Source organism: Trachymyrmex septentrionalis, unplaced genomic scaffold, assembly GCF_001594115.1.
Source record: "Trachymyrmex septentrionalis isolate Tsep2-gDNA-1 unplaced genomic scaffold, Tsep1.0 scaffold128, whole genome shotgun sequence".
Classification (NCBI taxonomy): domain Eukaryota; kingdom Metazoa; phylum Arthropoda; class Insecta; order Hymenoptera; family Formicidae; genus Trachymyrmex; species Trachymyrmex septentrionalis.
The window spans coordinates 629,204-642,377 of NW_017304417.1; the positions used below are offsets into that span (position 1 = coordinate 629,204).

General features: G+C 29.5%; 1 protein-coding gene across 1 annotated transcript in view; it reads left to right on the plus strand.

Annotated features, from left to right (window-relative positions):
• Positions 1 to 7,646, plus strand: part of LOC108756551 (deformed epidermal autoregulatory factor 1) — a 39,088-nt gene extending 31,442 nt beyond the window's left edge. The window contains exons 3-4 of the mRNA XM_018500439.1: positions 1,673 to 2,131; positions 7,009 to 7,646. Of these exons, the coding sequence (XP_018355941.1) occupies positions 1,673 to 2,131; positions 7,009 to 7,209 (660 nt within the window). The 3' untranslated portion in view covers positions 7,210 to 7,646. The remainder of the gene's footprint in view (positions 1 to 1,672; positions 2,132 to 7,008) is intronic.
• Positions 7,647 to 13,174: the final 5,528 nt, after the last annotated feature.

Here is a 13,174-nt window from a genome sequence, read left to right on the forward strand (position 1 = left end):
AGTGTCTCAAAAATAAGGTAGGAGTCGCATTGGGGGCATATAATGGATCAAGGAGAACAAAAAGTCTTATACCATTTTGAGATATTCGCTGTAGTTTTCGAATTAAAAAAGGAAGCGCCGTCAAGTAAAGCGCGATGGGCCATGAATTCTCGCGGCGCGGTTTCACCGCACATTGGCTCAGACGTTTCCTTTTTTAATTCGAAAATTACAGCGAATATCTCAAAATGGTATGATTTTTTTGCACCCTTGACCCATTCTACGCCTTCAACGCGGCTCTTATCCTATTTTTGAGACACCCTGTATACTCAATATAAAATTGATAGAGATGTAAAAATACTGTTGAATTTAATTTTACAATTATTTACGGTAAAATTACGGTAAAATGCTAATTTATTAGTAATTTTGGCTATATTTATTGGCTATATTTATTTGGCTATATTTATATTGTCTTCATAGTTTTATGTATATATACAAATAGGCTGTATTTCCCTACTTATGTATAAAATAAAATAACGTTCTTTTAATATTCCTAATAAGAATCGCTGAATAACAGGATTATTGACTAAATCTAAACATATTGTATAATTTAATCGTAACAAAACGTCTATATGACACAGACGACTCATGCTTAAGGGAATGCTGGAGTTACCAACGGAACGTCATTTCGTATTTCTCAAACCATTTCATTTTCCTTATACAGAACAAAAAATCTTCCAGAATAAAAGGAAAAACGCAAATACCTTTCAAAAAGTACAAACCGATATGAAAATCCCCAAAAAATTGTAAATTACAGTTTTCTGTTACCATGTGGGTTCACTTCCTTCACATATATATAAATAAAGTTATATTTAAACAAAAAGTACTTTTCCATATTTGAATAATTTATAAGAATATCATGAGACTTTCAAATTATGATTTTATTAAAACTTATAAGAGAAATGGCTTGAAAAATACGATTTGAGTGTACATAATCTCGCATTCATGTGACATTTAGGATATAGTAGAGCAAGAAATGTACGTGAAGTTAATGATTTTGCTTAATGTACGTAATGTTTTAATTAATGTATGTAACGTTTTCTTGATGTGTACGTAATATTTTATTTGGAATTAAAAATATCTGTTTTATCAACAAGTTTATATATAGCCATCGCTCCAGCATCCCTTTTAAGTGTGTAGCTACTTAAAAGCTGTGTCGCATTAGGTCCGATTGATAATGTTGATCGCGATGTTGTAAACGGGTGTACATCAATTGCCCACATCACTAATTGGCTAATTAAAAATAATAATATAATCTTATTGGTGAAGCAGTAAAAAAATTACTAGGAACAGGCCGATGTGAATAGTGTGTGCAATTGAACTGTGTGCAAGTGCGTCAATCCCGTCATAAATCATCCCTGATTTGGCATTCCTGCCTTAAACGTTGCAGTTGTCGGTCTAATTATTATATCAATATGTAGTATCAAAATAAAAATTTAAGTTAAAGCGTTTTTAATTAATGACTAAATACTCTTATATCAAATTACTTTTTCTAATTTTTTAAAATTACTATTTTATCAGCCTCTAAAAATTACCGAGTAATTTACTATAATTACTGGATAAATTATTGTCAAATTGGGTCATTTTTATCTCTAATGATAAAATAAAAATTTCCGTTTAAATTAATCTAATTCAGACAGGACCAGTTCGCCTTTTTACTCCGTACAAACGTCGGAAAAGACCTAAGGATTCATCAGATGGAGAGACTCCCTCACGTAAGCACAAAATCGAGAATTCACGAGATGGTAGTAATAACGATGAGAGTGGCGATGAGGTTGTTGTGCCTGACAAAGAGGTTTGGCCGCAGTTTGTTTCTACGGATGGATTAGTTGTACAGCAACCTCAAGAACAGGATACGGTGCAGAATGCGCATCAAACAGAAAACGGTCAAAGCGATGAAATTTTTAAAAAATTGGATGAAATGTCAAACAAAATGATAAAGTTGGCTTATGAATTTAGACGTATTTTGGAAGAAGCGAAGGAGTTAAATAGGCAGCAGAGAAGGGAGCAGGCATTGGTTGCGCAACTTGGAGGAAGAGCAGATGTCATCGAAACTGTTGGATTACAACCAGCATCCGATTCACATAACAAGAAGGTAAACAGTAAAATCATTTACAAAAAAAATATTTTTTATTTGTATTCTATTTTTATTATTATATTCTCTGTATTATAAATATCTTTCCTCATAAATGTAATTAGAAGAGTTCAAACTCTAACTTGTAAGTATAGATAAAGTTAAGTGAGTCAAATTTTCAATGTTGATGTGTAATTGCTATATGGATCATCTAGATTTTCGACAGTTTATTTGAAAAATTGATGCTACATAAAAATAATAAAGTTAAATGTTGGAATAATATTTCTAAATGTATTTTAAATATATTTATTTCAGATATATGGTTGCGCGCCGATTGTTTTCGTAGTTGATCCTGTATTTGAAAGATTTCTTTCTATTTAAAATACGATAAATGGAATAAATGTATTTAAAAAATAAAAAGTAAAAGTAACATAAAAGTAGAAACATTATTTCATCATCTTAGTTTGATCATAGTTGGCGCTTCTCTTATTTATATGATTTACTTATAGAGCGGTCTTATTCTAATTTATTAATTTTCTATTTATTAAGTAGGAGAAAGGAAGGTAAGATGACAAATTGCTAATTTTTCGAAGCTAATAACAGATGATGAGCCAATCTGAATTCATTAAACGCGTGAAATACAGATAATAATCTCTTGTAGTTTTTTTTTCAATACGTCTACAAAAGAAAATAATACAATAAAAAATATATTTTAGATGCATTTATATATAATTTTTTTGTTAGTTTATAAGGAATGACATAATTATAGTAAATAGTTACACTTTCTTTATGCAACATAACAACAGCACATAAAGAGCGTATCAAACGTTTATGAAGTCGAATCGAATCGAATCTTTGATAATATATTCGAAAACGAATCGAATCGAAATTGAATTTTTTATGTCGAATCGAATCTTTCTGATTCGAAAATGAATCAAATTCGAATTAAATTTCCTTACATTAAAAACTAACAAAGGTAAAAAATTATATTTAAAAAATAAATAATTTTCAATTTATGTTAATTAAATATGTATCCAAAAAAATAAACACTATGATAAAAGTGTATTAAAAAGAATCAGGGATCTGGACCGAAATGTTTTTTAGTTCGGTTCCGGTTACGGTTTAATAAAATGTTCCGAATAAGTGTTCCGATTTTTCAGTTTCGATTTCTTGACTGGTTTCAATATATTCTTTTTTCATTCTTAATAGAACATTTGTTTAATGTGAGAGAGAGAGAGAGAGAGAGAGAGAGAGAGAGAGAGATGAAAGGAGGAAGGGAGAATATACCACATAACAAAAATTACGCTAACCAATCATGATTATTTGACGGCTCTTTCCTAAACTCTATTTCAATCAGTTTCTCACTTACTCGTATATTACACATACTTAAAGTGCGCTCTGTTTCACGCATGATGCGTATAATATATTATTTTATCTTTCTTTAATATCGGAACAAGGATAAAATGATATAATCATGCGCATTATGGGTGAAACTAAACACTCTTAATTTCCAAATTTCTATATTGTAAAAATTCAAAAATGGACATTGGTGCACTGATGTATGCGTCACGAAAAAGGCCTAGATGATAGCTTCCAGATTCCTCTCATAATTCAGCAACAAAGAACAATGTATTGGTTATAAGATTTGAAAAGAGAACCGAAAAAACCCCAAACCGAAAAGTTTTATTGGTTTGGTTATAGTTTCGATATCATAAATTTGATAGAATTTCGTTTCGGTTTCGGTTAATAAAAAAAACCGGTTCTGGAACGGTTTTCAATTCCGATTTCAGTTCGGTTCAGGTTGCAACGTTGCATATCGAAAGAGATTTAGTAGCACTTGATATAGAAATGTATAAATATAACCTCTATAAGTCAATGATAAGTTTAATGAATGTAAAAACTGTAATGTTAACAGAAGTATTAAAGCATTTAATAGAATCTTCTGATTCTTCAGAAGATGAAGGAGATGAATTATTATTGCTAATCACGTTAAATGAGAACCGTAATCATGTTAAATAAGAATCGTTTACATGTAGGTAATAAGAATTACGTTAAACATATAGTTATATACAGATGAAGAATTTCAAATGCATTTTCACTAATACTTGTATGTCATAACTTTTATTCGTTTCGACTTCTAAAAAACGCATTTTTTCCATTTCGTTGGATTTCACTATTTTTACTGCAATTACCTGACCTCGCCAGCTACAGTAATAGAAGTAGGAAGTGACGCAAAAATGTATGACGTCATATAGACGCAAAAGTATATTAGAAGTTTACTGCGACATATATTGGAACGGCATGTGGAATGCTGCCAGTATTAACAGTAAATAACGAAATGCAGCCTAAATCGATATGTCTCTTATTTTCATTTTTGTACTAAAAATTCATTTTTACGTAAAAATGAAAATAAAATATAATCTCGAATGGCCTTGATCTTAATAAATATTATTCAGGATATGATTCTAAACAACAATATTCAAGAGATTTTAGCCGTCGGTCGGACACCTTGCTTAATGCTAATGCCGGCGTGTGACTTTCAAGTCTCATAACTCGAAAAGTATTTTATGAAAAATACTTTTATTATTGTAGTATTTTGAAAAGCTCTTGACACTATTAGATTCTGGAATCAAAAGTAGGATGTTCCATTAAAAAAATCGATATGACCTTGATCTGATCTTGATGATGCTACCCAAGGTAGCAGTCAAAATGCTAATATTACTAAATACATTATTTTATATAATGCAACATTTGTCTGAAACATTTTTCTCAAAAGTGCATACTTTCTGAGATATTCAGCCGATCCGGGATATATGGTGGAAATATACAAGGTGAGCCATTCCCATGGTTGCGCAGTAGCAGCGTGAATTTTGGGTAAAATTTGATTGGCTGTTCCAGTATACCAACGCTATTATACGCAAGAAATTGCATATTGGGGAACATTTGATTGGTTATTTCCAGTATTGCTATCGCCATTATGCGCAATGTTTCACCTTATATTTCCACCATGTATGGGACCCTGTATATGCTTTTTGACTTATACACACACACACATACGCGCGCACGTACACACACACACAATGGGTGGTTTCCAGCAAGAACACAGTCAGATACAGTGTAACACAAAGAATTATTCCATCCCTGTTGTTTGCTACATTAAACCAGGATGAAACGATTCATTGTTACACAGTGTCTGACTTTGTCCTGAATAGGCACTGTGTAACATTGTGCACGATCACCGACGAAATATTATTAGACTGTCAACCCTGGGCAAATTTTCGGCGGTATAAAAAGGGCCCCAAGAGCCATGGGATAATTGAAGAACACTGACATTATCGACAATTAATATAAATTTGCTATTATTAACATAAATCTTTGGTTCATACATTATTAAATTCATGTTTTTTTTATTACATAAATGTTCCATAAATAAATATGCATACTTGTAAAGTTATAATATTGTATATATTGCAGAACAATTTTTTCTCTGTAGTTATCTCTGTTGATAATCAAACTTTGATGATAGCACTGAAATCACAATTTTAAAGAAAAATCGAGTATTATTTAGTTCTAAATGCATAAATATGTCTACTAAACTAATAAATCATAAAATTAGTACAATATTTTCAGTTTTTAACTCTTAATTACTTCAATATTCACAAGAACGCGAAGTCCCATAAGGATGTCGATCTTTAATAGTATCTCATCGATGATGTCGGTAAACATGTAATTGTCACTAGAAAATACAAGCTTACACAGCCGACTTAGTAGCTCTCTGCTGAGTACAGATATGTAATGTTGTATCTACGATAACGAGCAATTAAAACGCAACTTGTTTCGTTGTGTGCAAGAAAATGTCTAAGAATATTGCAATTGGAAAGCACCCAATGACCAGTCAAACTCCATACAGTTCATATTGGGAAGAATAACAATCATAATTTGAGCATAATGGCAGCAATATGTTAAATTCAAAGTAACTTAGCGAAAAGTTATCGTATCGAGCTCGATAAAAAAGCGATTTAAAGATAAAATTCTATACTTTTATGTTGTCCTATTAAACTGTGATTCACGCCTTATACTATCCCAAACTTGGACGTTTAATCAATTTTGCATTATCTCACTTTGTCACTCGCCATTTTGAAAATAATGGCCCAGTATAATTCTCATTAAAATATTCTTGAAGACATTTCAAACTTCATTTTACGTTCTTAAACATATTTTTATCTTCATTATTTACCATGTTATGATCATTTGAAATTTGATATTTTTCAAAATTTTTAGTGTACCTTTTTTGGGAAATGAATGTATAATATAACTTGAAAATTGAAACATATAGGACATATATTCATATGAATTTTTTTTACTTATGTTTAGTGTATGGATTTACCCCTCGAAGTAATGAAATGCATTTATGTGAATCCCTATGTATATATACACGTCTATTAAAATTTGTTCAATTATTTCCAACTAATATGATTTTAAACAGGACATTCGACATTATGGGTCTACAGGTGTTGTCGCCACTTAACGCTATAAATGCTTTGAAGCTTTTGAATCGGAAGAAAAAATTTTACTAATTGACCAGTCGAAAAATACTTTGTCGAAGCATTTGTAGTATCAAGTGGACTAAATCTATTCTATAAATTGCATATTTTGTATGTTTATTAGTTACAAAGAATCTATTTTATCAGTTTTGCAAATAATTAGGACTGTGTTTCATTATTCACTGCGAGTATTGAAAATCTATAATTCACGTTACACGTATTATAGATGTTCAGAATTTGTAATGAATAACGGAATGCAACTTAAATATAAACGCAATAAGAGTACAATAAAAAATAAAATTTATAATACTGTAAGTATAAAATAAAAAAATATATGTGTATAATAAATTTCAGTGTGCCAACTGTAATAGAGAAGCGTTTGCAGAATGCTCTTTATGCAGACGCACGCCGTATTGTTCCACATTTTGTCAGCGTAAAGACTGGGGTAGCCACCAGATAGAATGTGTGAGGGGTGCGGCTGAAACCGTGATGCTCATAGTCGAAAGTGGCAACGGGGATACGAGCGCTCTTCCAACGACTGCGACGGATCAATAGCTAGTGTTTCTTACACCGATTCAAAAGAATGCAGAAAACGAAGAATCTGAGGATGTGGAAATATTGAAATTCAAGGAAGAGACGTATAAGATTTGAAAAATTCGTGTTGTACGAAAATAACATGCGCAATTGCGTGTACATGTATAATAGATAAATATTTTATGTGTATATGTAATACATAGTATAATAATGTATGGTATACGTACGCGCGTGCGCAAATACATACGAGCTGCGTTCGGTTTGGACGCTTTCAGCACTTTAACGTCTAAATCGAACGCAGCCGTATTGTACGTTTGTATGTATAATATATGTATGCGTGTACACAGTATTAATGATTATCAGATTCTGAAATACGCAATTGAGGGATAAAAAAAAGGTAATGACAACCTCTTACAAAGATGCATAATTATATTGTTTGGTGCATAATCAGTTGTATAATACTAAATTTGTATTAATACGAAATTGTATTGATTGTATTAATTTATAGTAATACAAATTTTATATTAATTATGTTCATTAGCTATAACAATTTATTTGAACAAATTAAATGTCTTGATTCAAACGTGGCCTTCCTGAGCAATAATCGAAAATAAAAACAAGATCTTATTAATCACTCACCTGATGTCAAACAAAATAAAATATCGCACTTATAAAACTAAAACGAAATAAATAATGTAAATAAATGTAGAACTGAAAATACAGAATTCTTATCTTTAAGAGTAATAAAAATGAAAAATGCTTTTATATGATCGTAATTCAGCCTATAATTGAAGTGCTATCATACGATATACAATGTGTCCCGTAAGTTTTGGCCAATCGCTTTTGTATAGATAGAGCAGACTAAACTGAGTCGAAAAGTCCTCTACCATTTTGCAATTTTCGCAATGGTTAACGAGATAATAATTACTAAAAATCGCTAAATATTGGTCTTTAATAATTTTTGTACTCAAATACTGTTATCAACTGCACAGAAAATCTGCAAGAGACGAAACTCATATATTTTCTGCTCATAGAACTCTAAGAATTTTTTCAGAATTTTTTATCAACTTTTAAGTACTGCATTTTCTTATTTTTACCACCACGAGGAGATACGGTATAAAAAAATTTTGAAAAAATTCTCAAAATTTTATAAAAAGAAATAAACAATTTTTGTTTTTTGCTGTTTTTCTATAAAGTTGATAATATTTGAGTAAAAAAGTATTGAAGACCAATATTCAGCATTTTTTTTAATAATTAATATCTTGTTAATAATTGCAAAAATTGAACAAAATGATAGAGGACTTTTCAATTCAGTTTAATTCGCTCTATTTACACAAAAGCGATTGAAAATACTTACGATTCAAAACTTACGGGACACTTTGTATATTATCTGATGATTACATAACATTTATTATTGTTTAAAAAGTTGTATTTTTTTTATGCATTCGATTATTTTTTTATAATTTTATGAACATTACAGTTGCATTTCTGTTACTGTAATGATTCAGAATTTTCTTTTTTTTTTTTAGTCCCCGAATTTATCCTTAGTTATAATTTGCTTGATACAAATATTTACTTCACCATCATTATATATAATCTGACAATGAATAAGCATTACTTCAAAAAATTAAATTGTAAATATCAGATTTCTATTATTGTCGTAATAATTTTTAATCTTTAAATTATTATATTCTATTAATATGTTTCTAGACTATCGTGCTGTATATTGCCTTTGCATATGCATTTTATTCTAATTTTGTATACATAAATGTAATAAGATTCTGTTTTTTATTTTTTTCGATTAAAAGTAATTAGCGATTGAAAAAAAAACACTGTTCCGCAAATTATGAATTACATAAGTTACACTATTTAAAAATTATTTATATTCAGAAAATTATATTTTCTTTAATTTTAATAAAATTCTTTACTTTTAATAAAAATCTAATTTAAATAGTCATATGCCCGTATTCATAGTCAGACTTTATATTTAAAGCTTCAGGTGCTCTGTAGACTCTGTAACCAATAAAAATAAGAATAGTTAAAGCTTCCTTAAATTTATCTTCAGATGCTTCATAGAGCATACTTACTATGAATATGGGTAATAATGACATATAAAGATAAAAATTGAGAAACTGCGATAAATGTTAATTTTTGACGATATCGTATCATTACAATCATAAATAAAAAATGTGTAATATTTTATTCAATAAAACTTTAAAATAATTTAATGACTGAAAAATTTATACGTAAAATATTAAAATCATTCGTACTTTTTAAAAAATAAAATAAAATGTGTCTTTCATATTTATTAATTATATAATAATCTCTTTCTATCTGTTGAGACCATATCGATGTAAAGTTGTTAAAACTCATTCAAGTTTATGGGTCAATTCTAAGAATCGATTCGTAACTTGTTTTCGTAAACTTACCAAAACTTATAACCGATATTGTAATTCTATGTGTATATATGATCATAAATATTTACGATTTCTCGTAAATTTTACTATTAGCAAGAAGCTATCTGTAAAGATATTGCATTAAGTTATAAACACTTAAAGTTCTTAAAAATATTACGAATGCATGTTACGAGTCTTACGATTCTGCTCGACTCGTTAAACAAACATAAATATATTAATTTTCCAATTTTCAACGTTTTTTTTTTTTTTAATAAAGTCTTTTTTACTTATACTATCAGTTCAGAGAATTATATATATAAGTGTTGAGGAAACTTTTGAAATAAGCTACAAAAATATACAATAAAAAAATAAAGAGTTCTATTTGAAAAATTCAAACTCTAACCTTCACATATGATTTTATAGACTCCATTCAAAGTCAAACTATTATTATTAGATATGTATATTTTATATAGCAACTACAACTTCTTACATATTTTGTGTATATAGTCTATTTCAAGATCGATTTAACGTTTCTACACTTTATGAAGGTTCTGTATATGTATATACAGTGTCCCAAATTGACGAATCAAAATATAAGTTTTCAAAAAATTAAGTAAAAAAATTATTTGCAAATTTTTATTTTTTAAGCAATAGTTTATGAAACAATAAGAGTTTAAATATAATCAATTATGAATTACGCTTAGCGAACTACGATTAAACGCTAAAGTGTGCATTTACTAATATTACTACACGTGCGATTCATAGGCAGATGGTCGTCTAAATACATATAATCTATAATTGACTATATTTAAACATATCTCAAAATCTCTACTGCTTGAAATAAAAATATACATATAACTTTTTAAATTAATTTTTCGAAAACTTTTGGCTGTGCTATTTTTATTCACGAATTTCGGAGCATCCTGTATACATTACTTAGGATCATCTGCAGGTTGCTAAGTAAGCTCGCAATAACTCGATATTTAAAAAAATATCGAGATATAAATAACGAAACAATAACATATCTTATATGCACCATAGCATATAAAGATACATTGTGTGTATGTATACTTGTATATATGTTTGTTACTTTAGAAATATTTGATTTTTTAAATTGTTTATTACCATGAAATATGTACGTAGTTCTGGACTTACTTTCAATAAACATGAAAGCGACAAATACGTAGGCTGCTGGAAAAGTATCTGCAATCTAGTACTTCCAGTGACACCAATGTCCTGCTACTATCATATCCGTAAAATTAGACGTTTTTAACCTATAATTCAATTGACAGTTTGTACCCAATCTAACTCTGAAACAATGCATCGATCGACTTCATTTGGCTTTTGGGGATAAAGCACCATCCAATAGGACTGTTTATAATTGGTTTGCCGAATTCCAGCGTGGACGTATCTTTCTTAGTGATGAATTCCATGAAGGTCGTCCATCCGCGTCTGTTGTTGCCACTAATGTTGATGCTGTGCGTGAAATGATTGAGCGAGAACGGCATATAACATACTGCGAGATTCAGGCATCCTTAGGCATTGACATGAAAGCAATACATACGATTTTGCATGATCACTTGAGCGTATGGAAACTTTGCAATCATTGGATCCCACACCATTTGACCGAAGCTTAAAAACAGGCTCATGTTAAATGGAGCAAAGAAATGCTCAATAAATTCAACCGAGGTCGGTCAAATTTGTCTACAACATCGTTGGGGACGAAACATGGATCTATTCGTATGAGCCCGAAAGTAAACAACAATCCATACTGTTTGGATATTTCAAAATGAAGCGAAACCAACAAAAGTTGTTCATTCACGCAGTACTGCCAAGCAAATGATTGCTTGTTTCGTCGGTTATACCGGACATGTGACAAATCGTGGCTTTAGAGGATCGAGGGACTGTAAATACTGATTGGTATACAACAATTTGTTTGCCAGAAGTCATAAATGAATTGCGTAGAACAAACAGAAATCGTCGCATCATCCTTCATCATGACAACGCCAGCTGTCACACAGCACGTCAAACCGTTGATTTTGTATCCAGTAATAATGTCGAATTGATGACTCATTGTTCGTATTCACCTGATTTATCACCTAATGACTTCTTTTTGTTCCCAAACATTAAAAATAAGATGCGGGGTGAGCGATTTGAGTTGCCTGAAGCAGTTGTTGAAACATTTCGTACACTGATTTCTGAGGTTACAGCCTTAGAGTGGAAAAAATGCTTCGAAAATTGGTTCGAGCATATGCAAAAATGTATCGATCTTAAAGGCGAATACTTCAAAAAACAATAAAGCCATTTACCGAATTTTACATATTTTTTTTCATATTGTTTGCAGAAACTTTTCCAGTAGCCTACGTAATCAAAGGTAATAATCTCCAAAATTCTGTAAGATGAATCTGTAATTTAAAAGTTATATTTTTCGAATATGTCCTGAAATATGTCATTCATTGCACATTATACATATGTCTTGCTTTTCTGAACATTCATTTAAAATATTATATTATCCGAATATTTACATATACGATGTAAAATACATAATATCATTCTTTACTTATATTTAGTATAAATATATATAAATATTAATATAGATATAAAAAAAATTATACAATTAGATGTGCAATAAATACTTTAATGCGTACAAAGTCTATATATCATATATGGTATGTGTAAAAATCTGGAATAAGTTGAGTCTTTATTACTTTATACAAGAATTTTTATGCCAAGATATATTATTTGCAGGGTTGAATTAACTTTTTTTTAACTAAGGTAAATTAAAGTTAACAGCCTTGAAATTTTAACTTACAAGGGGAACACCAGGTGACGGGATCGAGGATTTTAATGCAAAACTTTTTACAGGCTGTTTTTGACCGAAAAAAAACGATACGTGTCCGATCATTTTAGCTGTTAGTCCATGGTGGTATTAAAGAAATCGATTTTTTAAATAATTATCGTAATAATTTAAAAAACATACTGTAATAATGAGAATATCTTTAATTTTATTTTAACTTGATGTTATTAGTTTTAATTACTTTTTTATTTTAATGGAATTTCATGAAATTACGTATTAATACTATAGATAATTAAACACTCATTTATGAAATATTTATTATTATCATCGTTATCGTCGTTGTTGCTATTCACATAAACACATAAATAAGATTGTAATGAAAACTGTTACAGTTCCTGATGAAATTAGAAATTAGAAGTTATGATTAGGAACAAGTAAGTCGTATGTTTATAATCTTCTTTTGATTAATATTAATCAATTTATTAATAATAATAGAAAACTAATCATGTTTTGTAGACGTACATTGTACGGGATGATATAAATCATAAAAACAAGAAAAACATAAATATTTATTGCATTGTGAACATCTTAAAAAAAAATCAAATCAATTTTTATTGCAGATATAATAACTTTTCCTAATATCTAGTGAAATAATATTTAGCGAAAAGTAGATTTGATTGACATATTATGGAAATAGCTTCTTTCAGGAATCAATTTTGATGAGAATAAATTTTTCATTCTAAAATGAAATTTATTCTAAAATTCATTCGTAAGATGTTCACAATGCAATAAA